Source organism: Galeopterus variegatus, unplaced genomic scaffold (genome assembly GCF_000696425.1).
Source record: "Galeopterus variegatus unplaced genomic scaffold, G_variegatus-3.0.2 Scaffold1412, whole genome shotgun sequence".
Taxonomy (NCBI): Eukaryota; Metazoa; Chordata; class Mammalia; order Dermoptera; family Cynocephalidae; genus Galeopterus; species Galeopterus variegatus.
Window position 1 is genome coordinate 34,923 of NW_007727523.1, and position 13,920 is coordinate 48,842.

General features: G+C 33.4%; 1 protein-coding gene across 1 annotated transcript in view; it reads left to right on the forward strand.

The window, feature by feature from the left end:
* Window positions 1-643: 643 nt before the first annotated feature.
* MMP16 (matrix metallopeptidase 16 (membrane-inserted)) overlaps window positions 644-13,920 on the forward strand; it is a gene marked incomplete at its 5' end in the record, with an annotated part of 81,862 nt that continues 68,585 nt past the window's right edge. The window contains 2 exons of the mRNA XM_008576826.1: window positions 644-805; window positions 2,786-2,997. Of these exons, the coding sequence (XP_008575048.1) occupies window positions 644-805; window positions 2,786-2,997 (374 nt within the window). The remainder of the gene's footprint in view (window positions 806-2,785; window positions 2,998-13,920) is intronic.

The window sequence follows — 13,920 nt, forward strand, 5'->3', positions numbered from 1 at the left end:
ATCATAACTTGAGTTCTAGTTGCAGCTCTGTAAATACAAAGATGTGATGTAATTGACAAGACTATCACCTCTGTGCCTTAATTTACCCATCTGTATAAAAGTAAAGATGTATCTGCCCTGTGTTTTTTACTGAGTTCTTTTTAGAATTATATAATCATAACTTGAGTTCTAGTTGCAGCTCTGTAAATACAAAGATGTGATGTAATTGACAAGACTATCACCTCTGTGCCTTAATTTACCCGTCTGTATAAAAGTAAAGATGTATCTGCCCTGTGTTTTTTACTGAGTTCTTTTTAGAATTATAAAAGTATCATGTAAATTATGTGCTTCATAATTGGAAGGATTTTCTAACAGCAGTAGTATCAGTTTCTGGAGCTACTGCTCTTTCCTCAACTTTTATTTTTATTCTTGCAATCCAGTTTCTAAACTTTGTGACTTCATCATCATAATGTATTCCTCCCACCATCTTTAATAGAAAGATATTGGACTTTGCCAGTAGGGAAGCCATAAAATTATATTGACAGTTGAAGTAAAGAGTCCCTCCTATTTTCCTTGGGTGAAATTTTGATAACACCAAATTGTCCCTGTCAAATGTGTACTTGGATATTAGTTACAATAATGTCTTTTCTTCTCATTTGCACAGGAAATGATTTATTTCTTGTAGCAGTTCATGAACTGGGACATGCTTTGGGATTGGAGCATTCCAATGACCCCACTGCCATCATGGCTCCATTTTACCAATACATGGAAACAGACAACTTCAAACTACCTAACGATGATTTGCAGGGCATCCAGAAGATATATGGTAGGTTACCACTGTTCTTGTTTGGTTAACCATATAGTGATGTCTAGAATTCCTGCTGTGTTTTCTTCTTTGTGATAGTTTCTCTAAGAATATAAGAGGTAGAAACTGAAGAAGAAAAAAAGAAATACTTGACTATTGGCAAAATTCTTCTGACAATCAAGTTTTGTTGGCAACAGTCCCAGATATCTTAATGTGTAGATTATAGGAAAGTCTTAACACTGATGAAGTTCTTATTGAGTTTAGTTGAAACCTGCAGTTACAAAAAAAAGTCTAATCAATTTTAGTATTTAAAATTCAGATAAAAATATGTAATAAATTACTATAACCAATAAAAACAGTGAGAAATATAAGACTTTCATGTATAAACTGCTGAGACTTTGGTACAAAGTGACAGATTGGCTCACACTTTGTAAGATTTGATGTTAGATAGTTTCTAGACTAAACACTTTTGAAGGCTGGGAAAATACCTTTCTTTGATGATATAGCAAGTTGACCCCAAATCATGTAATTACTGACTCAGCGTAAAAGTAAATAAACCGGGGAGGGAAAGTTAACAAATGACTAAGTTTATGAACACATAGCGCAAAATAAGTTTCTAGTAGGGTGATATCGTTTTTATGTATGGAATTTGGTCAATGAATGCAAATTAAGAGAAAAGGGGAAAGACTATTATGCATATTTACTATAATCCTAACTCCCTCGGTAAAACCACTGACCTTTATAAAGACATTGATTTCACACATTGTTGTTAAGAACTTACTTAACATTTATAACTTACGTATAGCAAATATGCTTTACTAAATTAATGAGGCGAAGCTTTTATTTTTACAGTACAAAGACAAATGTGTGCTATCTGTATGTTAATAACCAGTATCTAGAAAATGTCATTTGCATTTTTAAACAGCACAGTTTAAATTCGCTAATTTGTTTTGCATTCATTAGTTTTTCAATCTCAATATCTCAGTGGTAAGCATTCTCTCAGGGTTAAAATAGATTTGGAGAAAAAAGGTCAACTTTTGTGCTGCTCTTTATTTTGTTGGGATTCCAAGAAAAGAGAAATATCTCAGACTCAAAGTTAAATAGCTCATATGTTGAATTGAGCTGTCCTGTGCCTAAGTGTTTGTCATCAGAAATTCCTCTTAAGTGGTTAACTGAAAGAAGTCTCTTTCTCATGACCTTATGAATTAGTAGTCTAGACTGAAGGTCTGCAGAAGAATATTCTTCCCATACCTAAATATTACGTGAAATAGCTCTGTATATCTTTTTAAAAACATAAGCCCCTTGAGAAATGATGCTTAACATCTGTGCAAAATTACATGTGTAAACTTTGGCTTGTTTTAAAAGCCTCTTTTTAGAAATACTTCTTTACATAAATATTTTACTTGTGGTCTTTTAATCAATAGGTGTTTTTATATTTAGTATTTAAGTGAAACACTCCTCCAGCAATTTGTCAAAACATTTCATTAGAATACAATAGTGAAAATCAGTAAAATATTATAAAATATAGTTGGAGACACAGAGTAGAATAAACATTGATTAGATAATGTTTATCTTTTGGAAGTATTTGCAGAGAATTATTGCCTGTCAAAATCTAGGATTACGTTTGGTGGAGCTTACATGTATGGCTCTAGTATTCATTTTCATCTATTTATTATTTATACATCACCTACTTCCATAAAAGATTTGAAAGCAGCTTTTCCAATAAGGACTGTGGTGAGGCTCTAAAAAATACCATTAAAAATTAACAAAGAAAACCTTGTTACTTTGATCTAGAATCTAGCATGATAGGACAGTTTCTGATAGACTTGGCAATGGTTTGTTGGGTAAGATGGATTGTTTTTCAGAAAATATACAATCTTGAAGACCTCTTAGCTCACTCAGTCTGTGCCCCCTCCTTATAAGTGATTGTTCTCTGTAGCATATTTTCCAGCACTATTCCAGTTTTAAGTGAGCCAAGCACTGTCCTCATATTTTCAAAAGGTCCACCTGACAAGATTCCTCCACCTACAAGACCTCTACCGACAGTGCCCCCACACCGCTCTATTCCTCCGGCTGACCCGAGGAAAAATGACAGGCCAAAACCTCCTCGGCCTCCCACCGGCAGACCTTCCTATCCTGGAGCCAAACCTAACATCTGTGATGGGAACTTTAACACTCTAGCTATTCTTCGCCGTGAGATGTTTGTTTTCAAGGTAGGAGGCTGTGATTTTTTTTTTTTTTTAATCGTAGATCAAATGTCTAGTGTCACTTTGGAAAACATGCTCTCATTCATTCTAACACTACCTTCCCATCCCTCTCACAGATAGAAGGTTCAAAAAAAGCATTCTAAAAAATAAATGCACAAATGGGCTTAAATGTCTTGCAGAAGATTGCTGTAACATTCTATTTTGGGAATCATTCATTCTAACACTACCTTCCCATCCCTCTCACAGATAGAAGGTTCAAAAAAAGCATTCTAAGATATAAATGCACAAATGGGCTTAAATGTCTTGCAGAAGATTGCTGTAACATTCTATTTTGGGAATGCATTTATGTCAGCAGAAGCTAAAATGCCTAGAAATGTGAGGATAAAAAAATGCTGCATGTTATGAAGAGATAAAATAGCATATTTTAAATCATGAATAGGAACTAATAGGGATGATTTGCTTGGGAGCTCAGCCACTTCCAGGCGCAATTATATCTTGGGTTTACACATCTTCATGGCATCCCTATAATTTCATTTGACGATTAAAGCATTGTTTTTTAGGAGTATTGATCATTTTATTTGGGCTCTGCTGGTAGCCATTTGAATTTAATCTTTTCTATGGGACCATCAATTTGACTTTACATATGCATGTTGTTTTCTTCTTTAGTCAGGTATTATATCTACATAACATATATTATTTTTTTAAAGGCTACACGCTAAAGGTAATTTTACATTTGCTAAATGTGCTTCTTAATGTCATTGGGTTCTCAGACAATAACACTAATATCAAAAGTAAGTTATATAATATAAAAAGGTAAAGTGTAATACTGAAAAATAATTTTCTCCCCCAATATTTGTAAACTTATTTTAAAGATTAATAAAGAATATAAGTCAGTACATTGGCATTAGAGTATTAAAATTACCACACTTTACTAATACCATCCATTTAAGAGTAAAATTATACGTTCTCATGTTTAGTGGATATGAATCAATAAATAATGAAATATCCGACTTATACAGAATTTTCTGTCTACCAGAGGCTATACTTTAAAAATATAGATTTCATATAATTTATAGTAGATAAAGTACTCTATTTCTTTTATTGAAAAATAAGATCTGGATTTGATATAATATGCACAAGAGCACCATGCTTTCCAGGAAAAATCAATGCATTTCTTCAAATGCATTAATAGATTTTTAAATTCTATAAATGTCCTGAAATGCTTAATTAGATATCACCATTCAGTTTCAAGTAAGTGAATAAATTTAGATTTAAAGAGTAAAGAAAAATCTTACTTCAAATATATATATATATATAGATAGATATATATGTCTGTATCAATCATCACTCATTGTGGCCAAGCCCATAGCAACTAGTTGAAATGAAAATAAAATGAAATCATTTGTTTATTCTACAAGACACCAGATAAAAACTGAAGGATTTTGTTTATACACTGCAGCTTTACATCTTGATAGCACAGTGATATCACCAAAGTATCAACCTTATCTGAGGATATGATGTGAAACTGACTTTGGCTACATTCTTTTTCATTATTTCTGTCTGTCTAATTAGATTGCTGATCTCAGAGAAGACTGGATTCTCCATATCTAGTGATCAGTTTCACCAGCCTCTTTGCTCTGCACATTGCAGGAGCTTAGTAAGTGCTATTCAGTGACAAACTGAGGTCTTGTAATCACTGGTTCCCGGAATCAGGAACAGATCAAAAAAGTTCATGGATCAAACTCCCAAGTAGAAAGCAACAGCTACTATTATCAGTATCAGAACAGGTATATAAAAAACATAAGTAAGACCTGCTTTTCTAAACTCTCTTTGATTACTTAATCAAAACTCCCTACAAGATAGAATTTCTAAAGTCTGTCTATATCTAATTTTTTTCAGTAATCCCTGCTCACTTTATCTTTCTTTCTTTTTCTTTTATTCTTCTTCTTTTTTTTTTTTTTTTTTGGTGGCTGGCTTGTATGGGGATCCAAACCCTTACCTTGGTGTTACCAACACTGAGCTGTAACCAACTGACAGCTGAGCTAACCAACCAGCCTTTTCTAAGAATAATTTCTGTTGAAGATAATATCTTCTGATAGGCATCGTATTCTTAATCTACACTTGCCTGATGGATATTGTGTCATGTAACTTCACAATTTTTGCATTTATCTTTCATATAAGGAGTATGTATGCCCAGGGTAGTTTACTAGGCTCAAATAATAGAAGCTAACATCCCTGTCTTTATACAGCTCATATTTCAAGAATGAAGACAAACTTAAATATAAATTATTCTTAGATACAAGAGTAAAAGTTATGACATTGAAACAGAGAGAAAGTACTGAAGTTTAATTGAACAACAAATTTTACTGAGATGGGGCTTGTGATGAAATTTTTTTTAAAATACCTCGTATTTATTTGCTCATTTTCAGTATACCTGTACAGTGGTTTCTCAGTGGTCATCTATTATACTCTTTTCTTTTTAAAAAATTTATTTATTTATTAATATATTTTTTTCTTTTACATTCTAAGATGTTGTGGAGCAAATGGAGGGGAGGGGAAGAGGGGAAGGGGAAAGAAATAGAGTGGGAGAAGTAGGAAGGGGGGGGCTTGGTCGAGGTCCATGGCACTCCCCTCATTACGGCAGGAGAGACCAGGGGGGTTCCAGTGGTGGGTGATGGATTTTGAGAGAGAAATTTTCTAGGCATTTTAAAGAAATGAGTGATACAGCAAAAAGTTTGTGTACTGAGGAAGAGAAGATAGACATGTTACTCTCGAATGCAAAGTGATAAATGCTGTCAGAGAGCATGATCAAGTGATAACCTGCTCTTAGTTAACAGCTCTCATAGACTGAGCAACTATTATGTGCCTAGATGGATGCTGGGTATATATTCATCATCTCTGAACCTCATGACAACACCATAAGATGAATAATATTCTCTGAGAAAACTGAGAATCGGAAGTTAAGTAGTTAGTTCAAATTAAAATGCTTGTAGGTAGTGGTCAGTAGTTGAACACAGATCTACTTGATTCCAAAATCTGTTTTTCCTACTAAGCTTTGCTGCTTTGTTACCTGAAAGAATTGGGAAAAGTTTCAAAAGAAACATGAACTTTAAACTATACTTTGGATTGATAAATATTCAAGAAATATTCATGGAGTTCCTACTGTGTGCCAGATACTGTTAGAGGCACTGGCTAAGTAGTAGTGAACAAAACTGGCTAGCCTCTGATTTCTTGGAGCCTATGTCTGGTTTTCGGGGCAGACAGGTGTTGACAAGTGAATATTACAGAAGGATGTGAGAATGCATGCACTTGACAGAGCCCCAAAACTCTGTTTTTCTTTGTTAGTGACTACTGGTCTCCCAATTTCTTCCTCTATACCTACTTAGACTACCTTCATCTCTAAATTAATGTTATCACCTCATATCTGGGCTTCCTGCCCAAAATTGCTCTCTGTCAATCCACCTTTTGACTACCTGCCTTTTAAATTTTCCTTCAATATAGTCATCATTTTTTACATTTTGCTCCTTATTAACTGTTTCTTCAAATATGTTTAGTATTGCCTATTATTTGATCTTACTTTTAGTAATGTAACATGATTTCCTACTTTTCTTTATTACAAACTCTCTACCCAAGTCAGAAGCCCTTCATCTCCTCAACCCTTACCCATTCAGCACTCATTTGTACCTTAGTTTTGATGTCCGGAGGCTTTTCCTCAAGCCTCTGCTTATTCAGACCTTCCCTCAGCGTCTCCCAGTTGTCCCATCCTCTCTAACTGCTTCTTCAGCCTAAGATCTTTCTAATGATTTTTAATGTTTATTTCCCTATATCCAATTAGCAGATTATTAATTTTTGTCCTCTCTAATTATTTCTAATTGATATGTGTTTCTTACCTAGACTATAAACTTTTTCAGAGCAGGGATTGGTTCACATTGTGGGCTTCACAGTACTCAGTGTTAAAGAAAAGGGATATCAGTAGAATAATTATGTAATCAAACTTTCACTAGCACCATGTTTATGCAATGGAAATCGACCAAAATGGCATTGCTGGAAACATTTCATTCTGGTAAGTTGTTATTTCTCGCCCAAAGATTTAAATGAGTATTATTTACTTAAATTCCATATATATGATGTTTAAGCAAAAAATAAGAAAATCTAGATATAAGCAAAAGGTAATCTCATCAGGTAATTTTATTATTATTAGGAAAAAAACCTTTCTTTATGATAGGAGTTTCAGCATGATTCTTTTTGGTAGCAAGATTCCCCTCAGGGGATATGATTCCATTGAGCTTTCCAGGCATCCATTTATTTAAAGTGAGTTTACCTTGATATGTGTTTTTGTGGAGTGAAGAACATCTATACTCATATAGACTGTCCTTATGCATGAGAAATTTAAGGCATGTGGCTTCATAGTCTTTGGAGAGTGCACAGCACCTAAAGCAACGAAATCAAAATCAAAATCAAATGCCAAGGAATAGAGAAACAAAATAACAGTAACCAAAGAATCTTTGTCCTTATCTTAGAGAAGGTGATTTTAAGACTACTCCCTGAAGAGTATAAGCTGTTGTGATTGAGCTGACAATAGCAATATCTGATTGTTCAAATGAATACTCTCAAAGGGCCTTTGGACCACAAGATAAAACATTGAATATTTTAGTTATTGTGTGGTATGAAAGAAAGCAGAAGGCAGAATTAGCCGAAGATGTGCAGAATATATTTCAATACACAATATTTCACTATGCATAAAAGAACGTAGTGGTAACTATATTCTTTTGAAGCTGGGACTAGGAAGAACAACTATATCCACCACGTGGAGTGTTTTTAGTGAAAAAAAGGATGATTCTATTGACTAATTATATCAAGAGGAGTAAGAAAAGGTCACTGCTTTACACTGGAGCGTGAAAGGCTAGTTTGAAGAGGTAAAGCTATTGTGGAACAGCATTCAAAGAAGTACAGTAAGTGCACGTGGAGTGTTTTTAGTGAAAAAAAGGATGATTCTATTGACTAATTATATCAAGAGGAGTAAGAAAAGGTCACTGCTTTACACTGGAGCTTGAAAGGCTAGTTTGAAGAGGTAAAGCTATTGTGGAACAGCATTCAAAGAAGTACAGTAAGTGTCTTCCCAATTAATATACAAGAGCAGGGCTCACAGCTCTGAGTAAGGACAGCATTTCATTATTTACCAAAAAATTAAGCCAAAGAAGATATCAATTTGTTATTTTTTGTTGTTGTTAAATTCTTGACTGTTCATTTGTCACGAAGCCACTTGTTCGTAAACATGACCATCTTCATTTATGACCACTTATTTTATTCCACTGAAGAATTATAGTTCCAAGTAAGTACAGGGTAGGGTCCAATTTCATTTGGCAAGAAGGTGCTTTTCTTTCATAAAAGGAGAGGTTTTATACAAAAAAGAAGAGAAAGAATGAGAGAGAAAGAGAGAGAAGAACAGAGATGATTATTGAAAGAGACAATTTAGAGGTATAAGATTGTGCCCTCAATGATATTCCCATAACTCTTCACAATTGGTCAGTATTGAAGCTCTTGATTCTTCTGTTTAGTTGCTTCTTATCTCTTGGTATTTTATCTCAATTTATTTTTCATTCTATGTTAAATGTCTGCCCATGAACCAAGAGTTACTCCATTCATTGACTGTATTTTTAAATTTATTTTCCTTTATAGCATATTTCTCTGTTTCAATTCCAGCATCTTTGGAATCTGGAACCATACTTTTCTCACATCCCTTGTATAAAAGTATCGCATCACACGCATAGAATATTTGTTCATATTTTCAAGTGTACCTTGAACTTTTTCAATATGTATGGCATGGAATTTTTGAAATTAAAAGAAGTTGAAAATATGTTTTTCCCTTAAAATGCTTAAATCCTATTAGAGAACAGGCAGTATATAATTATCAGTCAGAAATAATTTATTTAACTTGACACTCACAAAACAGAAGAGTAATGGCCATTTTACACATGAGAAAATACTGAGTTTAATCTGGGAAAAATAAAGTGTAGAAACAACCATAGGGTCCAAGTGGTAACTTCCCAGCAAGCATTGTGGTCACAGATAAGGGGAAAGCCCAAAATGTCAAAATCACCAGGCTGATTGTAGTTGGACAGCTTTGAAAATCCCAAATACAGACCTACGTGTCTAGTGGGAAAATGCTGTGAGGAAGCACTTGAGAGTTGCCTACTTGATCTCTCCACTCAGATGCCAAATTCAACATGCTTAACTGACCTACTGGTCTTCCTCCGCATACCTAATCCTCCTACTTCTCCCTTTCCCTTCCAAAATGATGAGGGCTCTATTTTTTCATTTATTTAAGAAAAAGATTTGAAGTCATCCTCGACTGCTCTCTTATCCTCATATCCCAGTGCAGTTTATCAGCAAATCCTCTTGGTTCTATCTTCAAAACACTCCAAGAAGCTAGCCACTTTTCTCCCTGTCCACTGCTACCATCCCCGTCCAAGCACCATCATGTCTCACCTTAAATATTTAATATCCTCCAAATTGATTTTTCTGCTTCCTCCTTTGCCTTCTCCCTCCAGTCTATTGTCAATAGTGCATGCAGAATGATACTGGAAAAACATGTGTCAGGTCATAACACTGCTCTGCCTGAAATCTTTCAATGTCTGAGTCAGCATAAAAGCCAGAGGTTTTTCAGTTACCCACAGAGCTACGTGATCAACCCATTTTCCTCTACCTCTTTGATCTCAACTTTGCCTTATTTTGCTCACTTTTATTCACTTAATTTCAGCCACCTTTTTCTCCCTGTTATACTTTGAATTTGCCAGGAACTCCTCAGTTTGCAGGTATTTTCCTGTTAAATATGAAATATTTACATATCTTCCTGATTTCTGCGCTATAAATAAAGCAACAGAAGGCTGCCATCCATCTCTGTTCCTGCCAGACTGTTGCTGCACAGGTCTACATGGGGCCAGATGAATAAAAGGGAACAACAACATTTGTAGAATTTCAGACAAGTTCATTGTGGATTATACACTTTGTGGTATTTTGTGACCCCCAAATAATGAAATGGATTATACACTGGGAAGAACTCTCTCCGAACTCTCAACTTAGTGGTCTGACTCGTTTCTGTTGCATCATTGTGTGTCTTTGTTTATATTTGGATAGGATGATCCTTAACCTCTAAGACATTAGAGGTAGACATGGAGTCAGTTTCCAATTGCCAAAGACTCCAGACCAGGACTATAAATGTGGTAATTGCTAGTGGATTGTACAGTGCCCTGAACATAGTAGACAATAAATATTTGTTAAACATCTCTTAGCTTATTTTTTTAATCCGTATAATGATAATAAATTCCATGATAGGCATGGCATATAGGCAGCTCAGGAAATGATAGCCATGATGTAGCAAGACAGACTCAGCATTTTTAACTACTCATTATACACGTTGGAATGGAACAGTTTATTAGTGTTTTCATGTCATATCACTTTACTCAATGAAATGATTAAAAATATTTCATAGGCAAAGAAACTAAAAGTGTTTTACAAACAGAAAAATACTTAGAGAAGTCACCCAGCACAAAGTAATTTAAGTCGCAGCTTAATTCTGTCTGTGTTACCTGATAACATTAATAGTTTGTTGTAATTGGGTTTAGATTCACATAAAACCAAAGGGAGCAATTACCAAGACACTGTAAGCAGAGAATTAATTAAAATATCCTTGTAGTACAAAATAATAGTCTTTCAAATATTTTAAGAAAACATTTTAGGAACCAACTGGAATTATGTGTAATACTGAATTTTAATGTCAATATTAATAGGTTTTCAAATATTTCTATTCAGTATGGTTTAAGATTTCTCCTTAAAACCCGCAAACATTTTTTTATTGACTTCTGTCTCCTTAGCTATTGGGGCAAATATGTAAGTATTTTTCAGTATGAATGGATTCACAGTCAACCGAGTTTCCAATTTCCTTCTCAGTCACTTTGCTTTTGTGAGGGTTTAAGTATTTTGAACATATATTTGGATACTTTTGTGAATTTAGTAAAACTATTTTTTAATAGTATAAAAAATAGTATAAATATTTTTAATATGGTGCCTATTTTGGAGATTAAGCTATGTTTTAACATGTTGTATCATGCAAAAATGTTTTCTGAAATTATATTAATTGTGTTCGCATTTGAAAACCGTTTTAGTCCATGGCAATATTAATTTGCCTGTTCTAGATTTATTGATAATCCAAATCTTTTTAGTATCAAAATGTATGCTTTTCTGTTCCATGTTTTAAATGTCTGTTATAATCAGTTTTTTTGTAGTGAGATTTTTTTTTTACATAGAAAGTGCTCATATTCACAATTCATGGTTCAGAGCACATTTACCTTAGTTCAAGATAAATAAGGAAAGTTTAGTTCCAAGATTTATACTGCACACAAATGTATTTTTTATTGTAGAAGTTTTAAAAATGATTCTTTTCTAATTTTTTTCTTCATATTTGGCATTTCTGAATGTGCCACTTTTGTACTAATATTTTGCAAAGGAGAAATCAGACTATTCTCTTTTTTTTTTAACTTCCACTCAACTGTATTGTGATTATCATTGCACTTAGCTGCTTATGTGAAGTTATTTAAACAGTCTTTAAAATCTCTTAGAAGGATTTATTTATTTTACCTTTCACAAGAGAGTTTTATATGTATAAATATTTAAAATAAACTAGATGTCAAAGCTATATTTATTTGCAAATTAGATGATAGTCTACCTGAAAAATTCCATGGAAATCAACAGAAAAAAATTAAAACTATTAACAATGTTAAGAAAGATGCCCAGAACCATAGTAAAAATATAAAACACAACTTTTCTAATAACCAGTTAAACTGTATAACTGAAAAATATTTCTTGACATAAAAAAGCAATTCGTAGGATTAAACTTAACTAGCAGTGCCTGACACATTGGTGGCTTTCAATAAATATTTACTAAATGAACAATATTTTTACTTCTAACTCTGTCTTCTCTGCATTTACACTCAATGAGGGGTGTTCTTGTCTATCTTGTTCATTTTTTTATTTCCAGGGATTAGAAAAGTACTTGCCACTAGCATTCCATAATTATTTCTTGTAATGAATATAATGTGCAGGATCCGTAGACAAAAACATAGCAAACTACACAACTTTAATCATGGAAATCAAAAGGAATTAAATAAATGGAGATATGTACCATATGCTTGGATGGAAAGATGTAGTCTTGGAAAGGCATTACTCTCCCATGTTATTTTACTAAGTAAAAATTATTCCATTTTTAATTCCAATGGGATTGGAGATGGGAGAAGTCCTACTCTTCAAGATTCTAACATATTTAAAATGATAGTAATTGACATTGTGTAAGTCTTATGCAAAACTTTTAATCCCAGTGATCTGTCAATCACTATTCCCCTACACACCATGATTGACTTTTAGTTCTCAGTATTTTAGGATCAGTACTTTACCTCCAGGTATTCCATTTTCTATAAAGAGGAAGAAATAGTAAAACAGAAAGATGTAGTAAGCATATCAGGGAACAAAGACAAATGCTCAGTATTTTCCCCATAGCTAGAGCTGTGTTACATTGAGATGCAGAACAATTTTCAAACTGTGCTATTTTAGAGGGAAAAGTTGGGGTGCACACTCACACAGTCATACCCTAACACATACATAGACTATCCCTGAATGGAACACAAGAAACTGGAAACACTGGATACCTCGAGGGAAAAGAAATAGATGGTCAGAGATAAGAGAGAAAGTTAAAAACCTGAAACTTAGGTGATTATAACAATATGTAACTATAGATACATATATGTGTTTGTGTGTATATATTTACATATACACAGATATAAACATGAATAAAAACAAAAGATCAATACCATCACGTTAAGAACGAGTGAACAATTATCTCTGGATGATAATATTAAAGGTTATTTTTACTATTTTATTTTCTCTCATAAGTTTTTGTTTTTTTGTTTCTCACTGAACATTTAATGGGAAAACATGTTGTTTTTGTTGTTGTCTTTAATAGTGGAGAATTATGTTAAGGATAAATCTGAGTTTTTATCCTTCTCTTGTCTACTATACTATTGCTGGCATTAATTGAAGTACCATTTCAGATCCCTGCGCATTTAATGGGAAAACATGTTGTTTTTGTTGTTGTCTTTAATAGTGGAGAATTATGTTAAGGATAAATCTGAGTTTTTAATCCTTCTCTTGTCTACTATACTATTGCTGGCATTAATTGAAGTACCATTTCAGATCCCTGCAGTCAGGCCCTTCACCTTACACACAAAATGATTGTGAGAATTTGAAAAGCATTTTCTTAAATATGTCCCCATATTCACCACCAGAAATTTAAAAAAAGGAGATGATGGAGCATGCATTTTCAATAGAGATTGTTTTCCTTACATGTGCTCCTAAATTGTTCTGTTTCTATCAGTGTTCTTCTTGTGCTACTTTGCAGTTTCAAAGCATTATACTGTGTTTGTATTCATGACTACATAAAAGAAACTAAAGATATTATCAGTAACAAATGAGTAAGATTCAAAAAGTGATTTTAAGTTTAAACCGAAGCAATAGTATGTGTTACAACAAACAGGAAAATGTACATAGTTTCCAAATTGGTAACCCCATGCACGTAATTCATCCAGAAAATAATAAAGTAAAAACTAAAATGAACAATATTTATTGCAACTTTCTTGCCAGTAGGGAAAAAAGTTTGCAAGCAAACCCAAATTATTCAGTAATATGGTAGTAGTGTAGCAAATAATAGTACATCAAGTCAATGGAATACAATGCAATCATTTCAAAGGTTAATTGTGAAAAAGCATGAAACAATGAGATGTGATTATAATGTACACACAAGTGAAATAGTAAAATATAAAATTTTATGTCATGAATTTCATTATTTGAAATACATGCATTAAGGCATAGAAAAGATTA